The 22235-nt window shown below is 38.5% G+C and overlaps 1 protein-coding gene across 1 annotated transcript in view; it reads right to left on the reverse strand.

The window, feature by feature from the left end:
- Positions 1 to 14147: 14147 nt before the first annotated feature.
- LOC124788432 overlaps positions 14148 to 22235 on the reverse strand; it is a 120962-nt gene continuing 112874 nt past the window's right edge. The window contains exon 7 of the mRNA XM_047255703.1: positions 14148 to 14219. Coding sequence (XP_047111659.1) covers positions 14148 to 14219 — 72 coding nt within the window. The remainder of the gene's footprint in view (positions 14220 to 22235) is intronic.

Raw genomic sequence — 22235 nt, forward strand, 5'->3', positions numbered from 1 at the left:
GCAAGCATGGGACAAGTTCATTAGCTACAGAAATTCAGAAACATGGAAAGAATTTCACGATGTTCAGAAACTAGGATCGAAGGAAATCAGAAGGGAAAAACGAGCATATGACAATAACAGACTAAAAGAAATTGAGGAAGATTTCAAAAGAAATAACACAAGAAATTTTTACAGAACTTTCAAAGAAAATATTAAGGGCTATCAACCCCCTAGCCTCTGCTTCCGAAGAACAGATGGATCCCTGGAAACAAACACAAAAGAAAACTGTAAAATTCTCAAACATTACTTTGATAAACTTCTTAATTGCAAAAAACCTACAGGAAAATTAACATTCCTAAAGACCACACCTAATGCCGATTCTGATCCACCCACAATAGAAGAGGTAGAGGAAATCATAAAACAAATGAAAAATAACAGAGCTGCCGGAGAAGATGGTATTATCGCCGAGATCTGGAAACTCCAAGATGAAAACATCACCAAAAAAATCCATAAGATTATCTCCGAAATTTGGATCACAGAGAAAGTGCCAGAGGAATGGAAATGTGCATTGATCCATCCATTACATAAAAAGGGTGATAAGTCAGATCCAAACAATTACAGAGGCATTTCGCTAGTACCAGTTACATACAAAATTTTCTCTAAGGTGCTATTAAACAGACTAGAACCACAAGCAGATCTGCAAATTGGGGAATACCAGGCAGGCTTCAGAAAAGGGAGATCATGCATCGAACAGATCTGGAACTTGAGAACACTTTTGAAAGTCAGACAGGCAAGAAACACTGTAGTTACCTTTGTGGACTTTAAAAAAGCATATGATTCCATAGACAGACAGACACTCTTTGACGTGCTGGAAGAATATGGTATCGACAGAAAAACCAGGGCACTTATACAACAGACGCTTACAGACACTACCTCCAAGATTAAGTTCATGGGAGAAATTTCGGAACCCTTCCACATACACACAGGTGTCCGACAAGGAGACGGGCTCTCACCAATCCTGTTCAACATGGTGTTAGACAAAATTATCAAGCAGTGGGAGGAACAAGTTAAAGGAATACAGCTGGGAAGAACACGTGAAACCAAAACAATCATAAAATGTCTGGCATTTGCAGATGATATAGCCATACTCAGCAATAATACACAGGAGGCAAAGGAAGCACTGGAATGCTTGCATGAAATAGCTGCCAAAACAGGTCTGCAGGTATCTTACGAGAAGACACAATATATGGAACGACAGACCAACAATGTACACACCATGCATACTGTATATGGATCCGTAGAAAGAGTCCAAAAATTTAAGTATTTAGGGGAGTACATACAAATGGGAGGATCAAACAAGGCGGCTAACATGGAACGAACGAAGAAACTCCAGAAGGCATACAAACTCACATGGTCACATTATAATAAGAAAAGCATATCGAGGCAGGCCAAACTTAGGCACTACAAAACAGTTGTATTACCAGAAGCATTGTACACGTCAGAAACAACCACAATTGGAGCATCAGGCATCATAGACACAGAAAAAATAGAACGCAAAATTCTCAGAAAAATATTTGGACCAATCCACAGAGATGGCATATGGATGAAGCGACCTACCAAAGAGCTGTACCAGCACACTGACAGACTAACAGACGCGATCAGAAAACGCAGATTAACTTTCTATGGGCACATACAGAGAATGGACAACAACCGACTTACAAAGAAAATTTTTGATGTAGTAAACAGCTCAAGCAAGAAAACAAATTGGTATCATGAAATAGACGAAGACTTAAGGCAGATAGGGATCAACAGGCAAATGATAGGAGACAGGAAGTACTTCAGAAACAAAGTTAGGAGTGCAAAATTTATTGTAAAGGAGAGAAAGAAGACAGGAACATTATGGACAGAGCAAAGGAAACAGGAGCACAGCCAAAGGATGAAGAGATTTTGGGAAGAGAAGAGGAAGAAAGGAAAGAAGTGAAAATTGTGTCATCATGTGATTTTCGAGTTCAAACACTGTCCATAAGGGCAACAATGAAATGAATGAATGAATGAAAACAGTGATACAAATCTAATTTGCTAATGACTGTATTGTTATTAATTGAATTAATAATCTTCATTTTTATAATTAATAAAGAAAATTTAAACAATATAAATTTATTTTTAAATTAATATTTTAATTTAATATATAATAATACACAATTATATGTATTGTATAATATAATAACATTTATATTAGTAGCTTTATTCCAATTTGTACATCAATATTTAGCTTCATGTAGGTAATCAATTGTTTCAAATTTCATTTATATTAGATATTTTTTTACCATTCGAAAGTAGTGTATTGTATGTATTTACACTGCTAAAATATGTTATTGCAAAATATTCTGTACTCTTTCAAAAATTTTTCCAAACACATTTGATAAATATGCAGACCAAGATAATTACATAATAATTATTACACCAAACTTATAGTCATATATTTAATCGATGTTATAATATTAAATTTAATTGTTTAAATAAAAGTAAAAGTAAAAATCAGATTTAATAAATGAATATAAAATTTAAATTAAAATGTAAATAATAAGAACATAATGGAACGCCCAATTAAATGTTTTCACAGGGTAAACAAAGTAAATAAAATAACCTCTCCAAAATACTACATAACAGGCATCATACACATTAATATAAAACTAAGAAAGTCAAGCTACTTAATCTATTGGCTTCATACTGCAATTAAAGATGTATTTACTCTCTTGTTTTTAATGACAAAAACTTTATAAACCTTCCCTTTGTATCTACATTGTTGACAAAAACAACGAAATTCTTCTCACTAAATCCTGAGTTGGAATTTGAATCAGAGTAGAACCGATTAACTCTCATTTACTGCCTATTAGTATCTAAACATAATAATATTCGAATTATCGTTTAAAAAGTTTATTTTTGAAGCTATAGCATCAACAAAAGCATTATTTTTAATTTTATTTATTCAGATGAAAAATCTATGAGGATGGAGAAGAGAGTTAGATTAGATCTAATTTATTACTTAAATTTTGAGTAGCACTATTACTAGAAATTATAGGAGGATGAACATAATTAAGCAGTTAAAAAAAGTACTCTGTCTTCAGGCCATGAGTGGCCTACTGGGACCATCTGACTGCCGTGTCATCCTCTGAGGAGGATGCGAATAGGAGGGGCGTGGGGTCAGCACACCACTCTCCCCATTGTTATGATGGTTTTCTTGACCGAAGCCACTACTATTCAGTCTGGTAGCTCCTCAATTGGCAACAGCACATGGCAGCTGGATGCTCACCCATCCAAATGCCGGCCACGCCCAACAGCGCTTAACTTCGGTGATCTCACGAGAACCGGTGTGTCCATTGTGGCAGATGCATTAAATTACAAAATACTGTTCAAATAAAAATTTTATTTTATTGTATTAAAATAAGAACACCAATTTTCACAATTATTTTTCTAAGTATTATTATTTGAGCTTTTGGAGAGTCACTTCAAACATTAGTATGAGCAACTATGATGAATTATTGATTCACTACTTGTAAGAGAAAATGTTAGTGATCAGTATTGTATAATAATTTTTAAGACTAATTATAGTCTTTATATTTAAACAAATGGTTTACTACATGAATTAAATTTACTCAGCACGAAAAAAACAGAAATAAAATTTATAGCACTTTTAAGCTTACTATCATTTGATGATTAGCCATCATTTGTTTGATCCTCATCAAAGTGAATTTTTATATGATCATCAAAAGACAATTATTTAGTAAACATAAAACAATTATAGAAGTATTAATGCCTAAAACATCATACTACAGTATATGAATGCTGCTTTTAGCTCTTAATATATTATATACAAGAAGTTCATGAACAGTAAAATTTAAGTCTCAAAAACCAAATTTTTTATAGCAAGGGCCTAAGTTTAGCTACTGATGGTTTTTAGGATTATTGTTATAATATTGCTCTTAATAGCCCTAGAAAAATTTACACCTCTAGAATTGCAGTCAACAGTTATAACCAAATATAAGACCTAGTTAATGATAAGAGAGACAAATTTCTTATAAAAGGATTTACAGTGTTTTGCCTAATATTGAAGCCACCTTTCTGCAGAAATGACTGTTCTCAACAAACTAAATAGACATTGTTACTTCATTTTTTATTTATAATATATACAGAAATATTAGTATCAATAAGCATACTTGTTTGAACCAAATTATGTCAGTTTAGAACTCTAACTGGAGGTGTAAAATATATAATGCAATTATTACAGCCCATTCATTTTTGATCATTATGTTTGTAATAATACCAATTGTAATTGATGGATCTTATAATTCACTTGTAGCATCAATAAATGATTTAGCACTTTTTATATTCTCTGTAATAGGTACATGATGAATCACTTCTCCACCAATAGCAGATGCTCATAGAGGAGTGTAAGTACATTTCATATTATTATTGTTAAACATAGAAGGTATTCATTTTAGGTAAAGTCAATTTCGTTACAACAGAAATAAATATATGACCAGAAAGCAATCTGCTACATCAAACACATTCCATTTTGTATGCTCAGTAACCCATTGTCTTCCACTTTCAATAGCTGCATTTGCAAGGCATGACTTCAGGCAATGGCTGGTAGTGATTAACGGAATTCTGCCAACACAACAGTACATAACAAACATTTTGCATCCCCATGTATTACGTCTCATGTGACAATATTGTGGTGCAGTATTTAAACAGGGCAAAGCTCATCCACACGTGGCACTTGTCTCTATGAACTGTCTGCGTGATGTTGAGGTATGCAGGAGATCTTATGCGAAGTTGGGTAGGTAGGATATGATGTACAAGATCTGCATATATGTTCATGATAGAAGATGTGTGAGTTCAGCTCAGAAATCAACTCTGTTGCAATGCTGAGGGTATCAAGGATCAGTTCCAAAGTTATGAGCCAGCTTGTCTCAGGAGATGGTTCAATGGCTTTATAACACCCTTACCAATCAAATCAATGCATGCAGCCATGCCAGAAAGGGGTGGATGTAGCAGCAACATTCTGATAAGTGGGCTCATACTGCCAAGTGCTTTGTAAATCTGACTTGATAGTGTAAGAACTGAAATAACACCACATATCCTCTCAATCCATGAAGTTTCATTATGTTGCCTCCACCACTTCTGGGTATTTCACTGTTTCCTCAGTCAGTACAAATTATTAATATTATGACAGATATTTTGCAGTGATAAATAAAAGTAAATGTAAAAACTTGGACTCTCTGCAGCGTTAAAATAAATAGTCCTGGTAGATTAAAACTGTGTCTTCTGCTAGGGTCTGAACTGGGGCCTTTGCCTTTCACGCTATGCTATCCACATGTGACTCACGACATGGCCTCACTGCTTTACTTTCGCCAGTATCTCAACTCTTACCTTCTCAGTTTCACAGAAGTTCACCTGCATACCTCGCAGGACTAAAACTCCCAGAACTGATGCTGCAGAGAGATGGCTTAGCTTGATCCAGTAAACAGTTTTAATCTGTCATGAAGTCTCAAATCACCACAAACTCCATTACGTGTGAAAATTCATTCTGGAAACAATGCCCCAGGCTGTGGCTAAGCCATGTGTCTGAAATACCCTTTTTCCAGGACTTCTAGACCACAAGTTATGCAGGTGATGACGTAGAATTAAAGCTGTGAGTACTGGTCACAAATGGTGCTTTGCTAGGTTAGTAGCTGCTGGCACAGTAGCTCAGCATGTTTGGGCAGTGGACTAAACCACCCTCTGCAGACGAAAAAGACCTCAGTGACATTATCATTGATGGAATTTGACTGATGGCTTGTGACATCTTTACGGAACCACTAACAAGAAAAGATGAAGAAACAGATTGGAGAAATACTTGGCAGAGCATTTGTACATGAAAGGCGAAGGACCCAAATTGAAGTCCCAGTCTGGACAGTTTTAATCCACCAGGAAATTATTGTTATGCATAAACTTTGTAACTTGCCACCAGAAACTTCAGTAATATCCCACTTGAGGAGTAGCGACAACAGATTTATGGTATATGCTTCTTGCAAATACTTATTATGGTAGGCATATCGAAAGAAAGAGGCTGAGTATGTACAGAAGGAAGAGCCAGCTGGTACCCGAGAGGAGGCTTAATAGAGTTAACACCTTAATAAGAGAGCTTTGTAGCTTCAATGTCAAGGGGTGGCGGAAGTTATGAAGTAAATAAATAATCAGGGTAGTCAAAGCAGAGGAATCTTTTGAGACCAGAAAGGACACAGAAATTTCAATTTATTGATGAATGTTTAATTATTATTAACTTTGTGTGTGACGCTCATACAGAAGAGAGATACTAAGTAGTTAGTGACGCTACATAAGTATAGACTAATCGTAATTTCCACAAGTATGGTGTTTTCCGTTAAAAATAAGCCTTTATGGGAACCTGAACATTTCCTCATACACTGCAGTGCCAGAGAAACTGGTATAAGCTTGCGTATTCAAATACAGAGGTATGCAAACAGCCAGAATACGGCGATGCGGTCGTCATCGCCTATACAAGACAAGAAGTGGCTGGCGCAATTGTTAGATCGGTTACTGCTGCTACAATCGTAGGTTATCAAGATTTAAGTAAGTTTTAACGTGGTGTTACAGTCGGCGAACGAGCGATGGGACAGAGCATCTCCGAGGTAGCGATGAAGTAGGGATTTTCCCGTTCGATCGTTTCCATTTAGTGAGCGTACCGTGAATCTCAGGAACCCAGTAAAACATCAAATTTCCGACATCGCTGCGGCCGGGAAAAGGAACGGGACCAACGACTGAAAAGAATCGTTCAACGTGACAGAAATGCAGCCCTTCCGCAAATTGCTGCAGATTTCAGTGCGAGCAAGCCATTCAACGCGACACCATCGACATGAGTTTTCCGAACCGAAGGCCTTGATGACTCTACGACACAAAGCTTTAGACCTCACCTGGGCCCGTCAACACCGACACTGGACTGTTGATGACTAGAAACATGTTGCCTGGTCGGACGAGTCTCGTTTCATATAGTATCGAGCGGATGGACGTGTATGGGTAAACAAACAATGTCATCAATCCATGGACCCTGCATGTTAGCAGGGGACTGTTCAAGTTGGTAGAGACTCTGTAATGGTGTGGGGCGTGTACAGTTGAAGTGATATGGGACCCCCGATACGCCTAGATATGACTCTGACAGGTGACACATACGTAAGCATCCTGTCTGATCACCTGCATCCACTCATGTCCATTGTGCTTTGCGATGCACTCGGAAAATTCCAGCATTTTTAAGCACCTTGTAATACTGTTTGTAATGGGCTACTCTAGCTTGATTATGACTACTTCTAACATTTTGATATAATTTGTTCTACAAGATATCCTTATCCCACAAGTCAGCCACCCGGGCTGCCTATTACTGCTAGTAAACCGTTTAGAACGTTCTAATGGACAGCAGCTCTCTATCTGCATATTGGTCGGAAACGACTCAGCGAGGCATAAGAGACCAACTAATCAGTTTACCCAACTTTGAATACTCCAGTTTTCCAACTATCACCAAGTTTTTTGAGTACATGGACCAACAAAACCAGTACCTGACCAAACTGTATAGTCAATCGGTGCTCATACAATTATGCATCTCGATACTACCACGTTCATTACGAGTTGCCCTTCTCACCGGATAGCAAAGAGAAAGTATTTCAGCATTCACAGACTTATTACAATTAATAGAAATTCAGCGATGGGACTACTGATTTGCAAATAAGAACTTGAACGGCAATCAAGGGAATAATTCATTGGCTTACAAGGAGCAAGCCCGCCCATTCCATAACAAGAGAAATAAAAGTTTTGATTCCGATAACGATCTTTATGGACATGCTACTAAGAAACAACATTTTGATAACCAGTGCATTCAGCAGCAGCAACAGTATCAAAATTTCGACGCCCCCAATCACAGTTTCCAGCCGCAATTCTTGCCGCAGCCGCAGCAGCCCGGAAATATTCAACAACATTACGGTGTACAAGCTCAACCGAAGGTTAGTGTGCCACTGTCTAGTTTCGCCAGTACATCCAAGTTTAGTAATTTTACGCAACCGCAAGGGAATAGCTTCTCCGAAAAAAACCAGTGGTCGCAGTCATACCGAAACGATGAACAGCAAAGAAATTTTCACCACAAGCATGATGGGAGTAATCAACAATTTAAGCGTAATTTTGGCAACAGCAACCTTCGTCACAATCAGTACAGAATGAGATTTTCACTCTGCAGCGGAGTGTGAGCTGATATGAAACTTCCTGCCAGATAAAAACTGTGTGTCGGACCGAGACTCGAACTTGGGATCTTTGCCTTTCGCCTCCTTGCAGAGTGAAAATCTCTTTCTGGAAACATCCCCCAGGCTGTGGCTAAGCCATGTCTCCGCATTATCCTGTCTTCCAGGAGTGCTAGTTCTGCAAGGTTCGCAGAAGTGCTTCTGTGGAGTTTGGAAAGTAGGAGACGAGGTACTGGCAGAATTGAAGCTGTGAAGATCGGTCTTGAGTCGTGCTTGGGTAGCTGAAATGGTAGAGCACTTGCCAGCGAAAGGCTTAGGTCCCGAGTTCGAGTCTCGGCCCGGCACACAGTTTTAATCTGCCAGGAAGTTTCACAATCAGTACAATTCATATAACTGAACCACCACAGCAACCTTCTTCCATCAACCAGCCCACTAGTAAAGCATGACTATGAACTACTGACGCTGTTCAACAGGAAAACGCACATTGTTATTGTGCTACTCATGATACCATTCAGCAAAACGTCATAACTTTCGACAACATAAGGGACACACTATTACAAAAGAGGCACCAGACTCAAAAGAATATTTCTCATTCCATAGTTGAAATTAAAATTGGCTGATAGATGCAACAGCATTTCAAAATATAATGCCGACAATACCTGTCCTACTTTTCCACTTGGTAAAACTAAAGTTCGAGGTGCAGTCTCCAACAAGGTAGTAGATGAGAAACTGCAAACTCATCTATCTTTTATACTTGCTGATCACACATTTCATGCTAATTTCTGGATCGTTCCTCTCTTAACAACCGGCGTCGTACTTGGCATGGATTTCCTTGTGGGACATGACGCTGTTATCAACTTTAAGAAGTCATTACTTACATTGAAATCCGATACGCAACAACTATCTGTCACTTTTCAGGATTCTTTGTCAGCTGAGGAGCGAGTACAGGTCATTTCAGCATCTAAGAATACTAATTGGCATGCAACATTGTTTACAGACCATATTTCCTTGGTAACAATACCCCTGATGAATTTGGCTACGACGTTGTGCAGACGATCAACAGTAAGGTAAATGAATGTAAAGCTTCGACCGACGATGAGCGCCAACAGTTACAGAATATTCTTTTACAGCACTCTGAGGTATTTAACAATGTACCGGGAACCATGTTCAGTTTTGTTTACGAATTCCTAGTAAAACTGCATTATACATTTAAGGCAAAACATTATTCCATTCCGTTCATCATAGAGATCAAGTCAAGCAAGACCTTCAGGCTATGTTAGAGGTATCATTGAACCAGCCGTTATTCAATATATTAACCCTCTTCACGTTGTTAACAAAAAAGATGGCTCACTTCGTCTTGGGTTGGATTCACGTCAGATTAACGAAATCATTATTACTGAAACCGATCGTCAGCAATGGAAGAGCTCTTGCAAAAATTTCATGGAACGTCAATCTATTCTACTCTGGATCTAAAATTTGCATTCCGGCAAATTCAACTGCATCCTAGTTGCAGAAAATACACTACTTTCCTTTTTTTCGGTAACTGCTATCAGTTTTGTAAATTATCTTTTGGTTTAACAATTAGCTCTTCTGCTTTCATCCTTGAGCTGAATACTATTCTTCCAAATGAATTAAAAGACAGAATCACCACATACATTGACGCCATTCTAATTGACGAACCTTCTTGGTTGGAATCTAATTTTGTTCTTTGCATGCTATAGCAAACTTTTTTTTTTTACGGATGTTGTCGTGAACCTTAGTAAATCCATTAAATTTCTAGGTAACATAACTTCGTCCCGACAAACTACAAGCCATCCCTGACGTTACAATTCCGTCTACAAAAAGGCAACTTAGCAGGTCCCTCTGTTTGATTACTTTTTTTCGCTGTTTCATGCACCACTCTGCACTAGATACCCCTACTTGTGTCATCTTACTGGTAAAAATACTGTCTGGTAGTGGGACGACCAAGCACAGTCCGAGTTTCTCAATCTGAAAAAGACTTAACGCTTCTTACTTATATCACATTCTGTCCCGACAAAGAATTTTTCGATTGCTACAGACAGCTTCAAAACTGCTCTTGGTGTCCATGTATTTCAGTAAATAGAGGAAAATGGTACAGCTGTTAAGAAAAGCATTGCGTTTGCTAGTCGCATCCTCACATCGGCTGAAAGAAATTATTCTATCACCGAACTCGAAACGTTATCTGTTGTCTGGGCTTTCACTAAATTTCGTCACTTTCTATACGACAGACACACAACAGATCTCAGAGCTATCAATTTCTTTTATCAGCTAAATTCACACGTGACAGACTTAGTCGTTGGAAACTGCAGGAATTTGATTTTACGATTGTCCACATCCCAGGAACCTAGAATACTGTAGCAGATGCGCTTTCTGTGCAGTAACCAGCAAGAAATCGGGGCTAGTTTCCGTCAAACTAATTTCAGCATTAAACAGATAGCTTTTGAAATTTTTATTTCGGCATCATTAAAAGACATCGCCATAGAGCAGAACAAAGACGACATCTGGAAACAGAGTGTGACACGAACCAGACAACAATCAGAACTTACTACACTGTCCACAGTAACATTGTTTCGCGGTGCTCGCCCTGAGAGCGATAATTGGACTCTCTGCATACTTGAAGAACACTGGTATACACACTGGAGCTATGCCCATAATGGTGCCCGCAAATGCTTTTAGATACTTCGACAGAACTGTTTCTTCACAAATATGGAAAAGCGTATTCGACGAGTCTTAGCGACTTGCAAAATTTGTCAAAAAGCTTTATCTTTCACAGTATCTCATACTGCCCCTCTTTACCCGATTGTACCCACGACATTAAGACATATGGCAGCTGCTGATCTATTTGGATTCATCCAAGAACGAATGAAGGTTTCTGTTACATTTTAGTTGCTGTAGAACTAACTTCGAAATTTGTATCTTTCACTCGGTTAAGAAAAGCCACTACTATAACTGTTTCTAATGCTTTTACTAACAATTTTTTGCTTCATGTTGGACATGTTCAGAAGGCAATTTCGATAAGTAATATGGAAACACGCCCATTTTTTATTACGCCCATTTTTATTTCCAGGTATCAACCATTTGAGCGCATCTTGAAAGAGATTGGAAAACTTTGTCGTTTCTACTGTCACAAAAAACATATTAATTGGGAAGAGCACATTTCAGATTTGCTGGGCGTCATCAGTTCCACACCAAACGACTGTACCATGCTTTCGCCGTATCGTGTGTTAAAAAATATAGATCCACCTAACAAAATTCGTGAAATTGCTTCTTTTCCTTTGACAAGAAGATTACGTCACCATGAAGTTAGAGACATCGCACTTACCAATATAAAGCGTGCAGCACAGCGCCGAAAACGTCAACAAAAACTGGTGAGTAACCTCCAGGAATTTTGCATAGAACCAAAAGTGTTGGTACACACTCACTACCTATCCAACAAAGGAAAAAAGCCGTTGCAGTAAATTTGAAATTTTTATATTCTGGACCTTTTAGGATACGTAATCTTCCCCACCCCAATGTGGCTCAAACTGAAACTTTACGGACGAGAAAATCGCGAGGCAATCACCACATCAACAACGCCAAGCACTTTATAGAATAAACGTTGCTTTGAGGCAAGACATTATTACTGCTGACAGTTATGCTGTTGTCTGATGAATTATATTGCATTTCTTGTTAGGTTAGTCACTCTTTGTACTTTATAATGTTGCCATGTTTCATTTATACCCAGTCTTGTGCTCTAATTTGTTGTATATTTGTTGTACTTGGTCATGTCACTAGTTTGCTTGCTTTCACCTATGTAGATTTAAGAAATCAATGTACCCTGTAACTCATGTCCATTGCATATACTTATCCATTTCCTATATTTTGCAGAACCAATGTACCGAAGTCACATTGTTTCCAAACGAGACAATATGCTCATAAATAGAAGCACATGGAGGAGCAGGAAATGCAGTACATAGAAAGCACGACATAAGCAACTTATATGGAATACTGAACACCACTGACACTTCTCACACTGTTTCCTAGCAGTCTTTTATAGCCATTTTCCTATTGGTGTAATAGGTAAATTGGGAAGATTGCCTATAAAGATTTAGAATTAAGGATATTTTTTTCTGCATTTGGTGTTAGGTATAAGAATATTGTTAGATAATTTACTGAGTGTTCATGTCATGTGTTGCACCATATTTTTGGAATAATGATGGTATATTGATGTTTAATGAGTGTTCATGCCCTGAGCTGCACTCCAATAATGAGTATTATATTGATATATTGATGAGTTTTCTATAATGATATTGTATGTTGCTAGTACCTATTTAGTGTGTATTGTGTCCTTTCTAGGAAAGTCTGTCTTACCTTGTGCCACAAAATTGGAGGTGTTTGTGAGACTGTCACAGAAACTTTACACCTAAACATTTTTTTCGCCATTCCCTATGAGACTGCATATGATACTGCCTTCTTATGTTAGCATGCATAATTGTCTTTTTTTCCAGGTTACCACTCACATTTAGAGGTGCCAATATCTCTGCACTTCACCCCCATCTTTGCATATTTATCTCTTGATTTACTGTGGTATGTTAAATTTATATAGTCAGTAAACTATATTGCACTTAGTACTCCAGTCTTTACACTTGCGTATACTATAATCAAACTTTTTTCTTTGCTGTGGCCATAGCAGTTCTTGATTCAAGACGAATGATGATACACTGTTAATAATTTTTTTTTACAGATCAAGTGCACTGCCCACATCAATCAATCCCATATCCTTCCCTGTAGAAATACGCATTGTTAGAGATATAGATCATTTAATGGATAATTTTATGAAGCCCCCAGGGTGCTACACAACCTATAAATATTGTGTCTTTTCTTGCATGATACCGTACTGTGACTCTATGATTCTATTTGTCTAATATGTACTCTTACAGGGCATACAGAGCTGTACTCTTATATAATACTGCTATTTATGGACTTTGCTCTCTTAAAAGACATGCCGAGCTATGTATTCTCATTATGAATTATGCACAAGCCTCTGAGTGCCACATAAAGTTATAGGTAAATGATATTTTATGATACTTTCTAAGCTTTGATGTTTATGCTACGTAAAACTAGGGCACCTTGAGCCAGAAAGATTTCTGTCACATTTGTTATTAAGGTCAGCAATTACTTCATGTAGAAATGCCACTTGGAGTCTCTGATTGATATTTTCTCTATAATTGTTACAGGTATTAAGATTCGCATGTAATACTAGGCCACTTTATAGCTAATAAGATCAGTATTTATGTATTTAGAAAGGCCACTGGGAGCCTCTGATTGATATTTTCCCTACAATTGTTTTAGTTATTACGATATGAACGTATTATAAGTACACGGTCACCTGGAGCCACTCAGTTCTTGAGTTTTCTCTTTGATTTTGTTAAGTAATTATAATACAATATTGCATATAAAAGGCCACTGAGAGCTGCAGTATAATGTTATGAACCAGTGATGCCCTGTGTACTGTTAGGTTATTCTATGTCTAATTGACAGCCTGATGCCACACTTATTAATATTGTCTTATTCGGAATTCACTTTCAATTTTGCCTATTCACTCTGATGTAAAGCATTGTTGCTTCATCCAGCCTGTAATTTCATTAGGATGCTGAACTTTTTCTGATCAGATAGATTACTCGATGTTGACATAGGCAGAAATGGTTGTGTTCCACTACCTTACCTTCGCTACATTTTTGTACCTTCCATTATCCAGTCTCCTACCTCTGTTCATGGTATTGGAACAATTTACTACTGGTATTCATACTTCAACACAAGTGACTATATGTGTTGTTTGGGTCTCAGAAGAATCTCTGCTATGAAGACCAGAGATGATGCTGGTCATCATGTTCCTGATATTATGGTAATAGTCAACTGTGGTTGCTGGCAATCTGTTGCTGAATACTTCTTGTATCTCTGCACATGAATGAGGAAAATAATATGGAGTTCAGATGTATTGGTACACTGAATGTAATACACATCAGTCACTACTAAGTTGTTGAACCTGTACAAAATAAAAAAGAAATTGACTTTATGATGCAGTCACTTCAACATGCTCATAGGCTTCAGCCATGATTCTTCCTTTCCCTTGCCCAATCGTATACCATTATCTTGACGATTAAGATTGTATACTGATTCTGCTTTACATGACTTATTTGTCAGCAACCTTGTTTACAAGATGCTTTACTCATACTATAACCAGATTATGATTTATACTATCAATTCTTTTGAGTTTAATGAAGTTATAGAGTTAGATAAATTTACCACACATTTATTGTACAAGGTACTTCCAAATATGTGTCAAATTTGTTAAACCCCTCTGGAGGGTTGTGAAAGGAGTACTCTGGTGCACATTTGTATGTGGCACCCGAATATGATTCTATAAGCGATGTATGTATTTGATAGGCTTTATATTGCAGACTCAGAGATACTGCTAGCGTTGGAGTAAAAGAGCACTTAGAGCACAGTTGTAGGTAGCTGTCTGTGAAGGTAAGACGATGGAGTAGGCAGTTTTTGTGGTGTGCTGTGGAAAGCCACCATGAGTTAGATTATGGAGTTCAGATGTATTGGTACACTGAATGCAATACACATTGGTCACTAGTAAGTTGTTGATCATGTACAAAACAAAAAAGAAATTGACTTTATGATGCAGTCACTTCAACATGCTCGTAAGTTTCAGCCATGACTCTTCCTTTCCCTTGGCCAATCGTATACCATTATCTTGACAATATTGTTGAACTTGGAAGCAGAAGTCTCCATGTAAGCAAGGTAAAGATGTTAAATAATTATGATTTCCGTTTTTGCCAGCGCATTAGTATAGATGAGTTGGTTGATAATTTGTAATTGTTGAGTAACCCCAGAATGTACGTAAACCATTGTGATAAAACAGGCTAGTTAGATATTTCATTTTTGTAATGCTTCTAAGATTTGATAACAGAACTATATTTAATTTGATTTGCATTTATGTTGGATTAATGAAGTCAGATAATACTTGCTGTGTAAATCTCATTGTAAAAATAATGTAATTTTCTGAGTAATGTAACTTTAATTGTCAGACGTTTTTGAAAAACCAAACTTAACTTGCAATATAATTTTGCTAAACAAACTCAGTGTTAGTAATTCACCACACTCAGTACCGTGTCCCTTTCCAGGTCACATATTTTTTAAAGAAGTGAGTTTTCAAAAATGTTTTCGTTTATCAGACAAAAGAATTTCATGTGTATTTCAAGTGTTATGACAAACTTTGCACGCTGCTAAGCATGTAGCTAGCATATTTTTATGTTTCACGAGAGGCCACAATATATAGCGTTCTACCAGCGCTGCTCTAGAGGTAAGACAATTTAATTTATTTGTTATGTGTACCAAAGTTATCAGTTTTGAACAGGGCCATATGACTCATTGCCTAAGGGGCTGAATGTATTTTTGCAGTGATTGTATTTCTTTTTGGTATTTGGAGTTGCATTGCCCAATCAGTTCACATAAAGTTTGCTAACAATCACACAGAGTAAGCACACCACTTGCACTTACAACACACAACACGACAATTCGAATTCAGAACCCATTCCACAAATCAGAAATTCAAACAACGTAATCGTAGAGTTTATTGTTTCATTTATTTAAAGGACGTTACAAGGTTTTAAATAGCACCCAAAGCTAGTGGTCGGTCTCAGTTCGGTAGTCTATTTTCTAAGGGGGATGCCAGTCTTCTACGTTTGCTTCAGTCTGTTTCCAGACCACATGGACCTACAGCTTAGGCAAGAGTACAACTGAATGCCTAAGAGATCAGAAGCTAAGGCGTAGAACTGTTGGTTTTGTCGAGCAAAACTATTTACAGCTATACAGCTCGTTAGTCATGACAGTTAAGTACAACGGAATTACGATGGTAGCTCGTAATCGAGGCCACACCTACACCATAGACGCCTCTATGCCGCCGCTAACATAGGCAGTCTTCTACATTCTATCCCTGACCTCGTAAGATCTGGTGCTCTGCTAGCATTACTAGACGTAATACATCTCTCTCGGCTTAATTTACACTTTAGATTTTTCTTATTCATCTATGTTCCATGATGATTTCGTGGGTGTGGTTTTTCTTTAATGACAGAGTGCTGACCGTCAGTCCCTTGACCAATGTTTCTTTACAATAGCAGCAGTTTTGTCATTTATTTCAGTAGTTCGTAATTTATTAAATGTGTGAGTCTTCTTATAAATGTATTTGCAGGCCTCTATGAACAATATCTTGTTTAAATGAGCCTTTAGTCAACTATTATTGTAGTGGATTCCTGCTGTCTGATTCTGTACTTAATTTAATCGTGCTAAGACACTATCACTGTGATCAAGGCGAATTAAACCTGTTGCACATAGGAGAAAATATGCTGATTTGCGCAATAATCACGACAGTGAGTTGGGATGGTAGGAATGCTTGTATTAAACCATGCTAAACGAAAACTCTGTCTTTACGCTTTTCCCATTATTTAGTTCAATCTTTGGCGGTGTGAGTTAAAATTGTAGTGGTAGCTTGTTTCGCTTGTCGAGAATATCCACTACAATCGCCCCTACATTATTAAAAGCAGAAAGGGATTGTGTAAGCGTATTGGGACAGGAACATTTATTTTATGGAATGAGAGAGTAGATCAGACATCCTAAGTAACAGTTTATTTTATTACAACCGTCAAAAAATAAATAACTGAAGCATTGAAGCAAGAAGGTGTAGCTTAAAATCTTGACAGTGAACTATGATTTTGATTGGTACTATGACCTTCCGGAGGCTGCCCCCAACCTGCTGGTGGCTGTGCATGCACTTTCTAGTAATGTGGTTGTCTTTTCATATTTTACGAACTGAGGGTAGGTCCATTACGACAATGTGTATTCTTCCAGATTACATCCTTCACTTGTTGCCTTGGACTTGATACAGCATGTTGAAGAGAGAGTACGAGCCATTAAGAATCTGAAATATCAACATACATACACATAACGTAAAGTTTAGTAGGAAGGAAAATACAATTTACGGATGAGTGTGTGAAAAAGAATATCGGAAAGTGTCATGCAAGTGCGATTTTTTATGTAAACATATACAGAAGTTTTAAATTAATTTATTTAGATAGTGTTTCACCAAATATTTAGATCCTATGTAATGCGCTTAAGGGGGGTACGATGTCAAACGTACTGACTACGAGAAGGAGAGGCACCACAGGATTTTTTATTTTAATTTGCACTGTCTATACTTTTACAAATAAATACATAAAACTTTGTTAGCATGACAAGGAAGGATACAGGAGTCACACTCATAGCAGTGGAAGTTCAAAAACATGACAAAATAATATTTTTTAAAAGTGAAATTTCATCATTTTTTCATTTAGTATTGACTGCATTTGTTGCTGTAGGTACACTTTTCCTCATAAGTAAGAGAGATTCCTCGATGAATTTTGCACATCTTACAAAACGTACTTACAGGTGTATGAAACTCTAGAACTTATTTAATCTATGAAAAAATGAATGGGCTGTTACATTTTAAACTTCGTGTTTAGAGAAAACTTGAGTTTTATAGTTAATTGTTTAAATTTTTACCCAGTTTTTAACAGATTTGGGAAATTCTAGAGTGTCATACACCTGTAAGTATGGTTTGTATGCTGTGCAAATTTCATCGAAGAATCTCTCTTGCTTATGAAGAAAAGTGTACCTACAGCAACAAATGCAGCCAATACTAAATGAAAAAAATGATGAAATTTCACAAGTAAAAAAATTTGTTTTGTTATGTTTTTGAACTTTGTAAGTAGGCTGTTTAGGTTTTTTTATTGGTAACGCCACCTCTGTATGAAAATCACTGGCTGTGCTGTGTGCAGTCTGTGGCTGCTTTGCATTGTTGTAATACTCGCCATTGTAGTGTTGGGCAGGTGGGCTGTTAACAGCACATAGTGTTGCGCAGTTGGAGGTGAGCCGCCAGCAGTGGTGGATGTGGGGAGAGAGATGGCGGAGTTTTGTAATTTGTGATGAACTGCTATATATATTATGATTATTAAGATCTATTAAATAATAATTTTGTAATCCACATTCTTAAAAAAAGGAGCACTTGGAAAGGAAAGAACAATAAGAAGGGACTAGTAACAGTAACTGGACACATAATTTTCTTTTCAAGTACATGGTAATATTTTTTTTACAATAAGTTGTTGTGGTGCACCGCTTTAATTACATAGACATTAAGATGTGAATATACATTTCCCTTGTCTGCATTGTTGTCTTTAATGTACTATTTTTTCTGCTTGAGCTTTGTCATGTTTAGATACACTCCTGGAAATTGAAATAAGAACACCGTGAATTCATTGTCCCAGGAAGGGGAAACTTTATTGACACATTCCTGGGGTCAGATACATCACATGATCACACTGACAGAACCACAGCCACATAGACACAGGCAACAGAGCATGCACAATGTCGGCACTAGTACAGTGTATATCCACCTTTCGCAGCAATGCAGGCTGCTATTCTCCCATGAAGACGATCGTAGAGATGCTGGATGTAGTCCTGTGGAACGGCTTGCCATGCCATTTCCACCTGGCGCCTCAGTTGGACCAGCGTTCGTGCTGGACGTGCAGACCGCGTGAGACGACGCTTCATCCAGTCCCAAACATTCTCAATGGGGGACAGATCCGGAGATCTTGCTGGCCAGGGTAGTTGACTTACACCTTCTAGAGCACGTTGGGTGGCACGGGATACAGGCGGACGTGCATTGTCCTGTTGGAACAGCAAGTTCCCTTGCCGGTCTAGGAATGGTAGAACGATGGGTTCGATGACGGTTTGGATGTACCGTGCACTATTCAGTGTCCCCTCGACGATCACCAGTGGTGTACGGCCAGTGTAGGAGATCGCTCCCCACACCATGATGCCGGGTGTTGGCCCTGTGTGCCTCGGTCGTATGCAGTCCTGATTGTGGCGCTCACCTGCACGGCGCCAAACACGCATACGACCATCATTGGCACCAAAGCAGAAGCGACTCTCATCGCTGAAGACGACACGTCTCCATTCGTCCCTCCATTCACGCCTGTCGCGACACCACTGGAGGCGGGCTGCACGATGTTGGGGCGTGAGCGGAAGACGGCCTAACGGTGTGCAGGACCGTAGCCCAGCTTCATGGAGACGGTTGCGAATGGTCCTCGCCGATACCCCAGGAGCAACAGTGTCCCTAATTTGCTGGGAAGTGGCGGTGCGGTCCCCTACGGCACTGCGTAGGATCCTACGGTCTTGGCGTGCATCCGTGCGTCGCTGCGGTCCGGTCCCAGGTCGACGGGCACGTGCACCTTCCGCCGACCACTGGCGACAACATCGATGTACTGTGGAGACCTCACGCTCCACGTGTTGAGCAATTCGGCGGTACGTCCACCCGGCCTCCCGCATGCCCACTGTACGCCCTCGCTCAAAGTCCGTCAACTGCACATACGGTTCACGTCCACGCTGTCGCGGCATGCTACCAGTGTTAAAGACTGCGATGGAGCTCCGTATGCCACGGCAAACTGGCTGACACTGACGGCGGCGGTGCACAAATGCTGCGCAGCTAGCACCATTCGACAGTCAACACCGCGGTTCCTGGTGTGTCCGCTGTGCCGTGCGTGTGGTCATTGCTTGTACAGCCCTCTCGCAGTGTCCGGAGCAAGTATGATGGGTCTGACACACCGGTGTCAATGTGTTCTTTTTTCCATTTCCAGGAGTGTATAATTTATTACCTTTGCTTCTGCTGCTGGTTGCCAGGCATAGTGCTACTGAATTTTAATTTGTGTTACTCTGCTAAGCCAGATTTATTTTTCTTGTTTGCTGTGCATTGCCTCATATTAGTTGTAATGTTGAATTGCTTGGTAATTTAGATTTACTGTAGCTTGCTTTGCAAATTTCCATTTTTTTTCATTGCTGTTTGTGTTAATTGTTTCGTGCTGCTGCATTGCCTCGCCCCTTAGTTTAACATCTGAGCTCAGTAGATTTAAGTTAGCTTAAGAGGGGGTAGACTATATAAGAGAATGAGTTGCAATGATTTGGAAGAAATGCATTGAGAAGCTGTAAGAAACAGATTTGGCAAAAATGAGTATTGTGCACTAAGAAATAATTATTTTGCAAGAAATATAAATAGAATACAGAAAGCAGGTATAGATAGAACTTTTTGGGAATAATGATGTATGAAGGGAGATAGTAAAGAAAATTTTGTTTGCAAAATACTGCAGTAAAACAAACCCTGTCCTTTCCTTTTGTATTATTATGCTATATGTTTGTGTACCCTTGTGTATTTGTCTTTTTCCTGTGTTTATGTGTTTAGCTAATAAGATTTATGTTGTAGAATTTTTCAAATACTATGTTATTTTCTTTGTGAAGATGTTTAGACATTATTTATTCAGTTTTGTTTTAATGCTCATGTGTGAAGTTGATGTTTCAAAAGTTATTCCGATCTTTTATGTATGTACTTATGTCATAATTCTTGTAACACTGATGTATATGTTATTTCGATACAAATGTTATCTGTACTGTTACGTTCTTTAATGATGTATTTTGTACCTTTGTAATTGTATTTTCATGTTGTAAATTTATAATTGTATAGACACCAGTTCTTCAAATTAAGTTACATTTCACTGCACACGTTTCTGTTGGTCATAGTATATGGACAATATGTGAGAAGTAGGGACTGATAGTGTTTGCATGTGTGTTAATAATTCAGCAAGGGACTGGATAACAGCATTGCTGGTTCTAAGGACAATTTCAAAAACCTTGTGAGTTCACAAGTGGTGGTTTATGGACTTGCTATATTGTCCGCAAGATCTTCGATGGTGATTGTGCACCTGCACAGTTGCAACAGATGGCTGCTGGCCGTCTCTACAAGGACTGCAGTGGCTCTGCATCTTTGATGGCCCACCATTACCATTATTTTTACAAGGACTGCAGTGGGTCTGCACCTCTGGTGGCCCACCAATATCGTAATCTCTACTAGGACTATAGTGGGTCCACTCTGTGATGACCTATGTACCAATATTCTTCAAAACTTCGACTGACTCGGCGGTGGGTTAGCTCTGTTGTGGCCCATTACCTGTCTGCATGCCAAGAGTCAGCACTGTCTTTTCGTTGGAAGGACAACACTACTTCTTCAAGACTGCATGGAAAGCCACTACTTCTGTGTGCATTTTCTTTTACTACTCAGACTTTGAGAAAAAAAAACACTGTAAGTTCACTGTGATGAATGATCAGGACTGTCTTTATCGACTGTGAGAAAGTTTAGCTTTTGACCAACATTGTATCAATAAGTGTGTGCAATTGATATCTTTGTTATTGTAATTATGAAAAATTTTATCAAATCATTATTGGCCACTGCCCAAAACAATTTGTAAAATTTTTTGTGGGGAGCATGGGGGCTATGTAAGTAGGCTGTTTAGGTTTTTTTATTGGTAACGCCACCTCTGTATGAAAATCACTGGCTGTGCTGTGTGCAGTCTGTGGCTGCTTCGCATTGTTGTAATACTCGCCATTGTAGTGTTGGGCAGCTGGGCTGTTAACAGCGCGTAGCGTTGCGCAGTTGGAGGTGAGCCGCCAGCAGTGGTGGATGTGGGGAGAGAGATGGCGGAGTTTTGTAATTTGTCATGAACTGCTACATATATTATGACTATTAAGGTAAATACATTGTTTGTTCTCTATCAAAATCTTTCATTTGCTAACTATGCCTATCAGTAGTTAGTGCCTTCCGTAGTTTGAATTTTTTATTTAGCTGGCAGTAGTGGCGCTCGCTGTATTGCAGTAGTTCGAGTAACCAAGATTTTTGTGAGGTAAGCGATTTGTGAAATGCATAGGTTAATATTAGTCAGGGCCATTCTTTTGTAGGGATTTCTGAAAGTCAGATTGCGTTGCGCTAAAAATATGGTATGTCAGTTTAAGCACAGTCATGTATAAATTGTTCAAAGGGAACGTTTC

This window comes from Schistocerca piceifrons, chromosome 3, assembly GCF_021461385.2.
Source record: "Schistocerca piceifrons isolate TAMUIC-IGC-003096 chromosome 3, iqSchPice1.1, whole genome shotgun sequence".
Lineage (NCBI taxonomy): Eukaryota > Metazoa > Arthropoda > Insecta > Orthoptera > Acrididae > Schistocerca > Schistocerca piceifrons.